This window comes from Ochlerotatus camptorhynchus, unplaced genomic scaffold (genome assembly GCF_037179485.1).
Source record: "Ochlerotatus camptorhynchus isolate MF236.1 unplaced genomic scaffold, CSIRO-AGI_Acam_v1.1 ptg000180l, whole genome shotgun sequence".
NCBI lineage: Eukaryota > Metazoa > Arthropoda > Insecta > Diptera > Culicidae > Ochlerotatus > Ochlerotatus camptorhynchus.
This window is the reverse complement of record NW_027040670.1, coordinates 2,631,267-2,643,903: the sequence shown is the minus strand read 5'-3', so window position 1 is coordinate 2,643,903 and position 12,637 is coordinate 2,631,267. Positions and strand designations below refer to the sequence as shown.

General features: G+C 38.4%; 1 protein-coding gene across 1 annotated transcript; it reads right to left on the bottom strand.

Moving 5' to 3' along the window:
• Nucleotides 1-1,522: 1,522 nt before the first annotated feature.
• On the bottom strand, nt 1,523-1,862 carry LOC135701926 (eclosion hormone-like). Its single transcript, XM_065222873.1, has 2 exons — nt 1,769-1,862; nt 1,523-1,707 (listed from the first exon to the last, which is right to left on the bottom strand). Exons 1-2 carry the CDS (start codon nt 1,860-1,862, stop codon nt 1,523-1,525), a joined length of 279 nt encoding a protein of 92 aa, XP_065078945.1.
• Nucleotides 1,863-12,637: the final 10,775 nt, after the last annotated feature.

Sequence of the window (12,637 nt, the reverse complement as noted above, 5' to 3'; positions counted from 1 at the left end):
TTCCACCCAGTCTCGCCGAACGGTGCTTATTCAATCACCGCGTGTAGTGGTGTCAGGTCGGTCGTCATCATCAACAGTGCTTCCAAAAATTCCGTGCGTTTTGTGCACCAAAATGTGTAATTTCGCCGAGTATTGATACGAAGCACGTAACCCTACGTCAAATCTACGGTTGAGTCTTGGATACAACCTCTTACTTTTTTAACTGTGAAGCATTTTTGGAGCAGAAACGTACCACGACAATCTATCAAAAAAGCAACCTTTTCGAAACAAAGAGCAACAATGAGGAAAGACCTAACAAACAAACTCTTCGGTACTTCCCCAGATTTAAAGAAATCTCAGAACCTCCGAGTGCAGTTCAAATGATCTCAAGAAAAAACAAGCAAAAAACCCACTTCTCGCTGCGATTAAGTTATTTCGACTTAACCACAGTGGAAACACGGGAAAAGGGTACAAACTCACACAAGCCTGAATGAAAAAAAAAACACTATCCAACCTTTTTCGTCCCAAACTTACACAGGGACTGTCACCATATGCAATCCTCGGTGATTTCTAAACAAATATACATAATTCATAACTGTTATAATTTTCTGTATCCCATTATTCTATTTGTCTTAACAGCATGCGGTAATAATGGATTTAGGTCCTTCGCTTTGCCTCATCTGCCTCTCATCCTTTCTTTTTTTTGTCTATGTCGTTGTTCCCTATTCCATTGAAACACTTTTCGTCTACCCTTAGCCCAGCAAGGGGTGACCACTGTCTATCGCTCTTCGGTGGCTGTCCCACTTTGGCCTGACCACGACAATCTGTACCTTCTACCCGTCCAATCGGGGCAATAAAACAGATAATCCCTTTTCTCCTTCGTCCCTTTCACACCCTACTCGGCTCGGCGGGTCCAGGGACGTTGTTGTTTCCTCAAACCAAACGACCATTGACTTTCAACCCTTTTCCTTAACGAGCCAAAAGAGTCCTGTTTTAAATTTATGACTTTGGGAAAAACAAATTTACACCACTGCTGCTGTTGCTACGACACAGTCTCAAAACGATCGAGTTCGGACCACTGCGAAAGGGGAAAAAAAATAGGTCAAAACTGGAAGCCGTTGCTCAAACCGACCCTGCTGTTTGCGCCTGCTAGCAAATAAGCCACTGAACTTTTCCTTTGCCGCATGTCCAACTGTGATAGTTTTATGACTTTATTAGGTCCGATCAGCAGCAGCGGGATGCGAAGAGCTTTCGGACTTTCTTCTGATTGGGTCGTTTAATTGATTTATGGAGGACCAATTCCGCACACAACTACTGCGAGAGATGGGTGGCACTCACACTGACCGCACAGCACCTCACCGGGAGAAAGGAGAATGCTGCGATAATCGGTTAGTGCTACCGATTTGAGATGATGTGAAAAATGACTTCATGTCAACAGCATTATTTATTATTCAGCACATTCAGCATAAATCTATTCGTCAAATAAAACTCAACTCAACTCAACTGAATTAAAGAGGATTACATTTAGTGGCTTGTGGTTCATTTAGTTGAGGTTGGTCAAAAATGGAGCGATCGAGTTGATGTCTTCACAGTCCGGAACCATTTTGCCCTTAAATTGGATGCATGATTCGGCGCACAGATGACCTTCGAAATATTCGCCGAACATCTTCTTGCACTGGGCGCAGTTGTTGATGCAGACCCCGAGCAGATCATAACCACCCAGGATATCTAGAATCGGATTTTTGCGATGGAGAATGGAATGCATCGATTTGTATGCTAAATATCTTACCAATTTGTGGATTCGAATCAGCGCTACCGACGAGAATGATGACCATAATAGCAGCAATGCAGATAACAAAGGGGGTCACCTTCAGTGAAGACATTTGGATTGGGAGTGGAATTTGCGTTGGACCTATTTGATGAGCAAGTCTTGGTTCGAATGTGATGAAAATAATTGTTTCGCTAGGATTTTTATACCACAGCCGAGAGGAAGTCTCAAAGACAAATGCATCGTTGGTAAAATGTTTGCTTGAAGGCAGAGTCACGCCAGAAGGAAATTGATTTAATTTGATTAAAATAAGTGCATGCATATAGAGGTACACTCTGATTCTGTGCATATTAGGATTTGAAGTTATTAAGTGGATCTATCAGTTCTATGTTTTCCCGTTCAAGGGAATTTAGATGGATTATTTTTGATCCCTTGCGTGATTTATATCACTTTATAATTTTATAGGAAAACTTATTGTATTGAGTCTTACTAGTTTATTTTGACTACGTAGTCGTCTCGTTTCTTTTGGCTACAATACCAATACAATCCAAGCTCGGAACGATGGATAGGCTTAGTCCTGGGACTTTAATCCGGATCTATTCGTAATCCGGATATCCAGAATCCGGTTTACGGATATGCTAATGAAAATCCCCACTGGCTTGGTAGCCATCATAATGAAGTCATTAAATTGGGTTTGCCGGGGAATGCTTAAATAAAACTGCTGTTTTCTTATTGAAGAGTTGTATCGATTTTTCTCCTTTGGGTTATTAGTTAGGTAGGTTACGACTCTGCACGTTGTAGTTTAATTGTAGTATCTGTGATCTTGACATTTTCACCTAAAGAATGAGTACTTAAGGGGGTTAAATTTTGATAAGTCTTTAGTGGGAATGACACTGATGGTTTTTTCGATGAACGTAGAATTGAGCAAAACAGACAGCTGAGTGTAACATGAATGATTCTGAATGTAGTAGTGTGGATGATTTCTCACTTATTATTTTTTCCATGCTGATCCTTTTACGATTGCATTCTGTTGAGGGAGCTGAATGAGTGTTTTGCAGCAAGAGTTTGACACATTTAAATTGCTATTAATATGGAGAGAACTGCTATACTGTACCACATAAACATACTGTAACATACAAATACTTTAAAACTGCTGTGGCCAATTCAACTAATTTAAATCACTGATCCAAAATCTATCGGACTCGGCTATTTAAATTGTAAGCATTCGGATTTTAATAATTTAATCTGGTTCTCCCTCGGTAGAGAAAATTCTCGCGTCATTTTTCAAATAGGCCAATGTAACATATCCACCATTTTAAGAAAATCGATGTTGAAGTTCGACAGATTATTATTTTAACTGTTTGGAAACAATACATTTTGCAATACTATTGTTAATTTAGTCAGTGAATAATAACGTTTAAAAATCAGTAGAAACGGTAAAATCACAGTTTCACTTTGAATTTCATACCACAATATAGAATAAAAAGCCACATAGGACGTTTTGACAAGTCAAGTTGTACATCGAACTTTTTACATTGGACGTTTTGTTCTACTTGATACTAGATTCCCTTTCACAGATTTCAGAGTAGAATACATAACTTTGAATTGGCCCCGCCTGTATAAAATGAGCACCAATCACGTTAGGCAGTCCGAATGTCCGAAGTAACAATGATGTAGCCATCATTTCAAACTGTACATTGGACAATTTTGACGAAGGACTACGTCTGTGATTTCTATATGGGGGTACACTTTGTGAAAACCAAAAATGGAACATGTAAAAAAATTATGAAAAATTTTGAAAGTTAAAAGCCTGATTTAAGACTTTATCATTTTTCAAAACGTCACTATTGAAAATTGCCCGAATGTGCAACTGTTGCTATGATAATTAAAACTATCACCTATTGACTGCGAAAAGCGATTTCCCTAATACAAATTTCCAAGTTGAATTCCATCCGGTCTCACCAAACGGTGTTTGATCAATCATCGCATGGTGAGTGATGGTGTTCTCCAGTACACAACGAAAGGCTGCCTGCAAGCAGCGAGCTGCAGCCCACATGACCATCCATAGAAGGAGGAAGAAGCCGCAGCGCTATCGATCGGAATCAGTAGCTCTTTGTGAGTCGCTGTTGGCCATCTATGTCAAGCACGTCATACTAAAGAGTATAAACAGAGAGAACCTCGTTCAAATTCCTATTCCTACACAAAACACAAGCTCCTGCTGCAGTTAACAAATAAGATTTATTACAGTTGTGTTGGTCAGCTTTGACATGATGTAACTTTGTTAAATTATGATCAATTGATCTGAAACGTTTTGGAAGCACCTGTTGGAAAGTGAGACACTAGATAATATTGTTCAAATAATAGCAGTTTTTGATTTGAATTTTTATGTACTGCAAATATTTTAAACATTTTTAACTATTATGTGCATTTGTTAATTGCGTGAGGATTGTTAGAATTTTGAGAAATGTAAAATTTAAAATCTCTGGATTATTTCTGAAATGCAAATTATTAGTACTGCTTTTATTTTGAGCAATTTTACCTAGTGTCTCACTTTTCGGCAGGTGCTTCCGAAAATATGGTTTTTTTTGTAATCGTAAAATTGAACATATTTGAACAACGTTTCAGCTCAATTGATCTGAAGAGAACAAAGTTACAACTTGTCAAAGTTGACCATTTTGTATGGAAATCGGCATGCACTGATATTGTATTGAACACAGGTAGTCCTACGTCACCAATGCGTACAACCCCATAGGGCTGTCCCTAGTTGTTTTTGACCTATGATTATCTTAAATAAATGAAAGTAAATTTGTTAGGGTGTTTTTGTATCACATACAATGATAGAAGAGCAATAGATAGTATCGCTTAACTCGATTTGTTTACATTTGTTACTTAGGACCTTTTGAAAAGTGACGCGAGAATTGTTCTGTTGCCTTTCAGTTTATCCTTCTTTCCTTCTACTGCTGTCAGTTCCGAGTCGACCTGCAGAATCACTTGGTTGGAAGAATTTACACTCGTTCGGCAATCTGTTTGTAGGTGAGGATGGCCATTTTGATTCTGTGGTACTCGCGCGAGTGAATGAATTTTCCCATGCTTGGTTCAAAATACATTATGGTTTGGCAACACGTCTTCAATTTAATAAATTTTCTTGCGCTTATGAGCTGTACACACACCACGTCGGCAGTTTTTGAGAGGTTTTAGACCCCTCCCCTTCCGCTGACAATCACTTATATATATATTTTTTTAATTGGATGGACCGTGGATATTTTTCAATACCCTCTCGCTCCTTGCCTAATGTGTTCACATGGCCAGCTCATTAGAACTTCAAAAAATTACCCTCTTAAATTTGTTACTTATATATTCCGGGTAATTGTGAATCTTTGAACGTGATCAGATTATAATGTTTGCAATTAGGGTAAGTCTGAAAGTTTTTGGGCCCCTCCAATTGGCCCTATCTTAAATTTACAATTCCTTCATCTTTTACCAGATTGCATCAAGGTTAGAACATAGATTTTGCCATACATCTATGCAAATAAAATCATGAAAATGTATTTCAAATTTGAGTTATGTCCTAGGGCCAAAAACAGGAGCTCTAGTGCCAGCACACTTACCCTATTAAAAATAAGGATTTTTTTTAAAGTAAAAAGTTGTGTGTTGCCAAAATCGAACCCTAACTGTACATTAGACTGGCCTAAATGTATATGGACAGACAATATATCCAGCATCTTTAACAAACCACCCTCCAGATTAGAAAAAGGAATATTATGTTCTGCGTCGTTTACTAAGCCGTTGGAAATACATAAAAATTACAATCATTTCCTAAAGGGTGTCCAACATTAAATTGCATCACGAAAAAAAAAAAATACTGTAGGAAAATACCCATTGGGTAGTTTCTCTTAAAAATTTTGGTAGAAGTAGTTCAGAGTGTATTGTTTACACTGTATTTTTATCGCTGTCAGTTTTTCGAAAGTTGGAAAAAATGGCGTCACCCGAAGAGCAACGTCGTGAATTGATTTTGAGCAAGCACCTGGAATAACGTCGGCAAAACACTCGGAACCGTGCAGTCAACGGTGATTCATGTGATTAAACGTTACTGCAAAACTCTGAGCATCGAACGGAAGGTGAAATGCGGTCAGAATGTATCTTCTATTAGTGATCAGGATCACAAGCGTTTAAGCTGAATCCCAATACTTCGGTCAGGGATGTGGCCAAAAAGTTGAATCTGTCAAAGTTTTTCGTTCAGAGAGCCAAGGACCGGGAGGGAGTGCATACGAACAAAGTGCAGAAGGCTTCAAATCGTGACGAACGGCAAAATACGGTGGGAAAGCTACGGGCCAGGAAACCGCACACCCAGATGCTGACGATGCCTCATTGTCTCATCATGGATGATGAGACTTACGTCAAGGCGGACTTTCGGCAGCTTCCGAGGCTACTGTTCTTTACCACCCAGCACAAGTTTGATGCTCCGGAGGAAGTAAGAAAGCAGAAACTTCCAAAGTTTGCCAAAAAATACATGATTTGGCAAGCAATCTGCTCATGTGGCAGCGTCTGCTTCCTCTGTTGAAGCAACACGAGGACCCTACGATCTTCTGACCAGATCTAAGCTTCGTGCCACTATTCAAATGTTGTCCTGGAGTGGTACGAAGCCAACGGGGTCACTTTCGTACCCAGGACATGAACACCCCCAACGCACTGGAACTAAGGCCCATCGAAAAATACTGGGCTATTATGAAGCAGGCACTACGGAAACATCCCAAGGACGTCAAATCTGAGGAAGACATAAAGAAAAAGTGGGTTTCTGTACAGAAGAAGCTGCAGCCAGATGTTGTACAGAACCTAATGAGTGAAGTTAAGCGTAAGGTGCGAGCGTACGGTTATAGTATTGAAGTTGAATGAAATAAATATACCAAAAGCTTACTAATGGGTTATATTTTATTGTCTGAAAGTTTGAAAAGGATAGGTCAACGAGGAAATTTTTTACAGCGTTTTTGCCGTGATGCAATTTGATGTGGGACACTCTTTATTTGATTGAATCATACGCCAGGTTTAAAGAAATAGGATTATTTTTGTTTTTTTTTTTTTGTATATTCAAGTTTGGTAGTGTTAATGGAAGCAATTTCAGTCCCAAATCTCTAAATTAAACCAGATTTTTTTTGATTTTCATCTGTTTGAAATACATTCCAGACTTATGAATTTTATTGTAATTCTTCACTTCTTCACAGGTTCTCTTTAATAATTTTCTTTTTCTCTTTGATACTTCTCGCAATTTACGCAGAGTTCCTGTCAAAAAATTTCAAGAAATATCAAAGGATTCTAACATAAAATGCTAAAGGGATCTAGGAAATCTCATAAGAAAACTCTTAAAATTCACAAAAAGTATCTCCCTGTTTTTAATGATCCTTGCAAGAACTCGCTTGAATTCTTCTACACGATTCTCTTCAAAATTTGCAAGAAATGTTCCAGAAACCTGAAATAGATTTTTTTTAGAATATCTATGAAATTATCTGCAAAATTGCTTTGAAATTATGCTCAGAACTTTATTTGAGTTTTCATCAGAATTCCCCTGAAGATTCAGAAGGATTTTTTTTTCTGTACCATAGAGGCTTTCAGCCAGAGGAGCAGGAAATCTATTGGGCATTATTTAAGTAATCATTTTCAGACTGCTTGCGAACCTGCTCAAAACTTACCAGGAAAGCTCCAAGAGCTTAACTTACATTCACCTCAATATATTACCGTATGCGTGATAATGTTTGCACCATTGAGCAATGTCAAAATTAAAAAAAAATTTCAAAAATTTCGTTTTCGAATTTTTTTGTTTATTTAAAGAGGGGATGTTTCTCAGAGTCTTAAACTATGTTAATCATCGATCAAGTTTCCACTTGCTGCAATTACGGCCTCCGCACGCTTCCGCAATGCACGGCAGGTTCTAATAATGTAGTCTGGATCCATTTCTCACCAGGTACGGGTCAATGTTTGTCTGAGGCTTGCTGTACTCGGGTGGCGTTTTGAACAGGCCTTGGCCTTCATGACGCGCCATATTGAGCAATCCAGCGGATTAAGATCGGGGCTGGATGGTTCAATTAGTATAAAATTCAGGAAAGATATTCAGTTAGGCTTCCGCTTTTCCAAATCCGAATTGCCGGGCCTTGCATCACTTAGAAGAACTCACCAAAAATAAACCTCCTATGAAATTTTCTGGGAATGTAATGCTATAGGGGAATTTACGTATTCTCGTCAATCTAAGCAGCGTCCGCACTTCTATTAGCATTTTTACAGCGTCACGCACATATATGACGTGTCTGTTTGTTTCAATTCATTTGCTGCTTGCTTCTCTATCCATTCCAATCGACAGAATTCTTCAAAACTGTTTGAAAGCGTTTTTACAACGCACTAAACTTCTCAGGTGAGTGTGACTATTGTCGGCAGCCTCTTTTTCTTCGGCAACCTTCCCATTAGAACTGCGTGTTAACCAGCTGTTCTATTATCGGCAACTCGAAATCAGCCCCATTTTGTATTACGTATGCTTCATTTGAAGAAAAATCTGGCATAAAAGGATTGCTCGGTCCTACAAATATAATCAGATTGAAGCTGAAAGTCTAAAGAATCATTTGGATACATTCAGGGAAGTGTGTTGATGGTAAAACATAGTGAAATTAACGTTTAAATTTTGATTGCCGAAAACAGTCAATGGGTGCCGAAGCCGACATTTACCCTATATAAGCTTGGTTTACAAATATTTATTTCACTCTATTTCTTAACCAAACCCAGATGCCCGAACTTTTATATTTTTCTGCTTTCTGATATTTTTTCTGCTTTCAACGATGATGTCAACATTTCCTGCTCCGTAGCAGAGATGCCAGATTTACAGACATGTCTGTGAATTTACAGACTTTTATTTTTTTCACAGACATTTTTTTTCGTTACAAACATGTACAGACTTTTTCACAGATATTTACAGACTTTTATATAAAAGATGAATTTTACAATTCATTTGTTCACACTGTTTTACACCTTTAATCAAATAACACGACCGATACATTTTGCAACACGCATTACAAAGTTGTTCGTTTTCAAATCCACCGCACGCACGAGCTGTTACTAAAGTTCTACAGTAAAAGTATGGACGTCTGTCAAAAGTTGTTCAAATCGAACCGTCAAAATTCACCGCTTTTCTCGGTTGCAACAGCTTTTTTTCAGTTTTGTGGTGACATTTGTCCATACTTTAACTAGAGGGCTTTAGCTGTTACTGGTCAAAGTTATAGACCTTTCAATCAAAGCAAAAAGTGAAGCCAGAAGTACCAATCGAAATGTCAAGCGGGGCTACCAAGCAAGCAAAGTAAATAAACATTCTTGTTCCCACAGCAAGTGAACTAGAAGTATTGCATTAATTACTGATAATATTTAATTAATGTTTTAATGGGTAGATTTTTTTTCTTCGCTTTATTTAGTGCATTGTGGTATTTTTAAGTTATACCAAGCACTTGTTTGAAGATTTTTCAGGTTCTGTAATTGTTTTTGTCTACCAGAAGCTCCGTTATCGACATGAAATATTTAACTTCTGAATGAAAGTCATCCGATGCTAACGCGAAAAAATCTGGTTGCCGTTTACTCTGATTAAAAATAAATCACAATCAGTGCTGCTTGTTCGCAACATTTTTTTCTTGTCGGGACTCTTATTATAACATCAACTCTGGTTTCAACAACCCTGATCCTGATTCATAAACACTTTCTAATCTAATCTAATCTAATCTAATCTAATCTAATCTAATCTAATCTAATCTAACATCAACACAGCCAGTTCATGAAACCATCCTGGAAAATCATAGATATACCTCCATCATCGACATGATTGATGAGCATCCTTTTGGATGTAATATTTAAATTAATTTTTTGCTGTGTAGGTTCGATTCGCTAAAAGCAGGTAGTTTTTGCTCCAACATGACTTTTACTGACATTTCAAATTTCGCATCTATTTCATGAATTTCTTGGGGAATTTCGACACTTGCTGATTCCTGAGAGACTCTGAAGCATCGAACTTGTCTTTCGCAGTTACATACTGTTCAAGTAACCAACAAGCCCGCTAATCACCCTTTTTGCAGTATAAGGCTAATGTACGACTGATATAAAGTTCGGAAACCCTATATTTACCTTATATCGCAAAAAGGGCGATTATCGGGTAGTTAGCGAGCCTGGTGGTTACTTGGGTGGTTTCTAGGAATTGGTTTGAAGTCCATTTTTACGTATTTTTCATCGTCTATGATACAGCAGTGTGGTTTTGTCAACATTTGTGCCAGTAATCTAGCTGTCCTATTCAGTCGCTGCATTCTGAACCTAGAATGAACGTAGTCCTACTCGTTTCTTGGTTTTCTGCACGAAACTTGTCGTTGAAAACGCTGTGAGAAATTGTGTTTGCACTCCTGATGGTCAATCTGGTATTGCGTGTAATGATGCTATGTTTCGAAGAATACAAGTAAGTAAATACAGTTTGGCAACCCTGCTAAGTTACTGCAAGCAAGTTTCACGGTGCTCCACGGTTTTTTTCATTAATTTTGGATCGTAACGGTTAAATATTCGCGGACGGTCGTTAAATAGTGCAATAAAGTGGATATACGTGGAAAAAGAGTGCAGTAAGGTAGGGAGTTGCATGTTTTTCCGATATAAAACGGTAATAAAATTCCCCAGTACTTCGCTTTGCGAAACTATTAAGGGGGAAACAAAGGACAAGCGGAGCAATTAAGCAAATGTTCATTTTATAAAGCCCGCCTTGCACACAAGTTCTTTACTAATGAACAGTGTTGGGTATGTTGATACTACCATTGTGTTAGCAGCTGCTTTTGACAAGCAAATGTCAATGCACGAGCCCAAAGACTCGGAACAACAATATTATATGTGCATATATAAAGATACTTGTTACAAGCTATAGGTTTCGTTTTTTTGCTTGTGTGATAAGTGTGTGAGATAAATAAGTGAGCGGTTGGGTTCACCGAAAGGGAAGTAAACAAAATCCCTTAGTGAACAATCTTTGTATTTTCTTTCCACAGTAGTATTGTGCGCATGTGCAAACCATAGATCAGATACAACTGATCTTCTAAATACAGAACGGTATGCAGTAGGGTGAAAAATGGGTTTCATATCTACCGTCTCGTCTAAAGATAAGAATCAAATGATAAATATTATGTTATGTTTATAAATAAATGATATCATAGTGTTTTTCTTTTCTTTTTTTTTATCACATATAAATGATTATATTATTAATTGTATTGATAATATTACAAAATTATTGGTTTTGTTTGATAGAGGGCTTAGCAACAAACCTCTTTCTCTTACATTTACAGAAGAAAATTCTGAATTACTATGGAGTTCGATGGAGAAATGCATGCGGTACAGGATCAGCTACGAAGCAATTCACTAGAGGATGTGCTTTCATGTTCCTCATCCATCCTTGATACTCCTCAAGGTGAAGGAACTGGAGACGATTACGACGACGATGATGATTTTGAGGACGGTATTAACGTGACTTTAGTGTCGACGCCTGGAAATGTCCTTAATAAACAGAAGGATGGTGTTAAGGGAGTAGATCAGAGGAACGCCCCGCCAGAAATGAAACCCATCAAGCGACTGAATGGAGCTGCAAAGAAGAGGTTTAAATATCTCTTAGCTCAAGGTCACAAACCTGAAGATGCCCGTATGTTGGCTGAGAAGCCATTTAGAACGCCGTTTGTTGAGCCAGCTAAGCGGCGTAGAAATGCAGATCCCAATGCGTCAAATGGTACCGACAGCAATCCACCGAAAAGGATTGCGCGCCAGGATGAGAGAGGAAATCCACCCAAAAGATCGTCCTCGGTACAAGACAGGTTGAATAAAGCTAGAGCAGGATCTTCGTATCAATCATCAAGCTCAACAGGAAATTCGGGATCAAACGGGTCCACAAACAAAGATAACAACAAACTGTCCTATAGAGATGTCTTAAGCTCTGTAAAAATTGGAATTATGCCTCAAGATTATCCAAACACTGAGCTTACAACTCAACAATTGGTTGCTACTCAAAAAGCAATACTGAAAATTGTGGCTCAGCAAAGAAAAGAAAAAGTTAAGCCAAAATTTGGGAACTGTTTGTTCAGACCGGGGTATATGATTCTCATCTGCAAGAACCAGGAAACGGCTGACTGGTTAAAGGCTGAAGTTCCCAGTATCAGACCATGGGAAAATGTCTGTCTCGTTGCAGTCGACGAGAAACACATACCTCGACCTGAAATTTTATTGGGCTTTTTCCCGCGAAGTGCAGAGGATAGCACTGAAAATATTCTTGCTTTGGTGGAAAGCCAGAATGAGGGGTTAATGGTTGATGCCTGGCGAATCCTCAAAAGGTATATCGTCAAACAGCATCACACTGAACTCGTATTCACTGTTGATGCTGTATCCATGAAAACCCTAGAAGAATGCAATTTTACTGTTGACTACAAGTTTGGTAGTGCTTTTATAAGGAAAAAAATTCCAACAAAGGCAGAAGATGAAGAAATCCGAAATAGTGATGGAATAATCGAGGGAGATAAAGAACAGTCTAAAATTCCTGAGATCCACGAGAATTCTGAAATTGTGGATAAGGGTGATGGCAATACTGATCAATGCAATAAAGAAGCTAGCAAAATTAAAATCCGGGAGACCAGACAGACTAGCGAAGCTTCTAATGATGTTGAGATGGATTGCTGTCGCTCATATAAGTCCACTTCAGAAAGAAGCGAAGGAAATGGAAAAAAAAACTAGCCCTCCAAAGTACACAAAATGCATCGGAAAATACTGGACAAAAATATCGAGAGATACAAGTCCACACAAAACAATACAAACTGACGGGTAATCACAATACCATGTAAATTGAGCAGAAAATGCCCAATA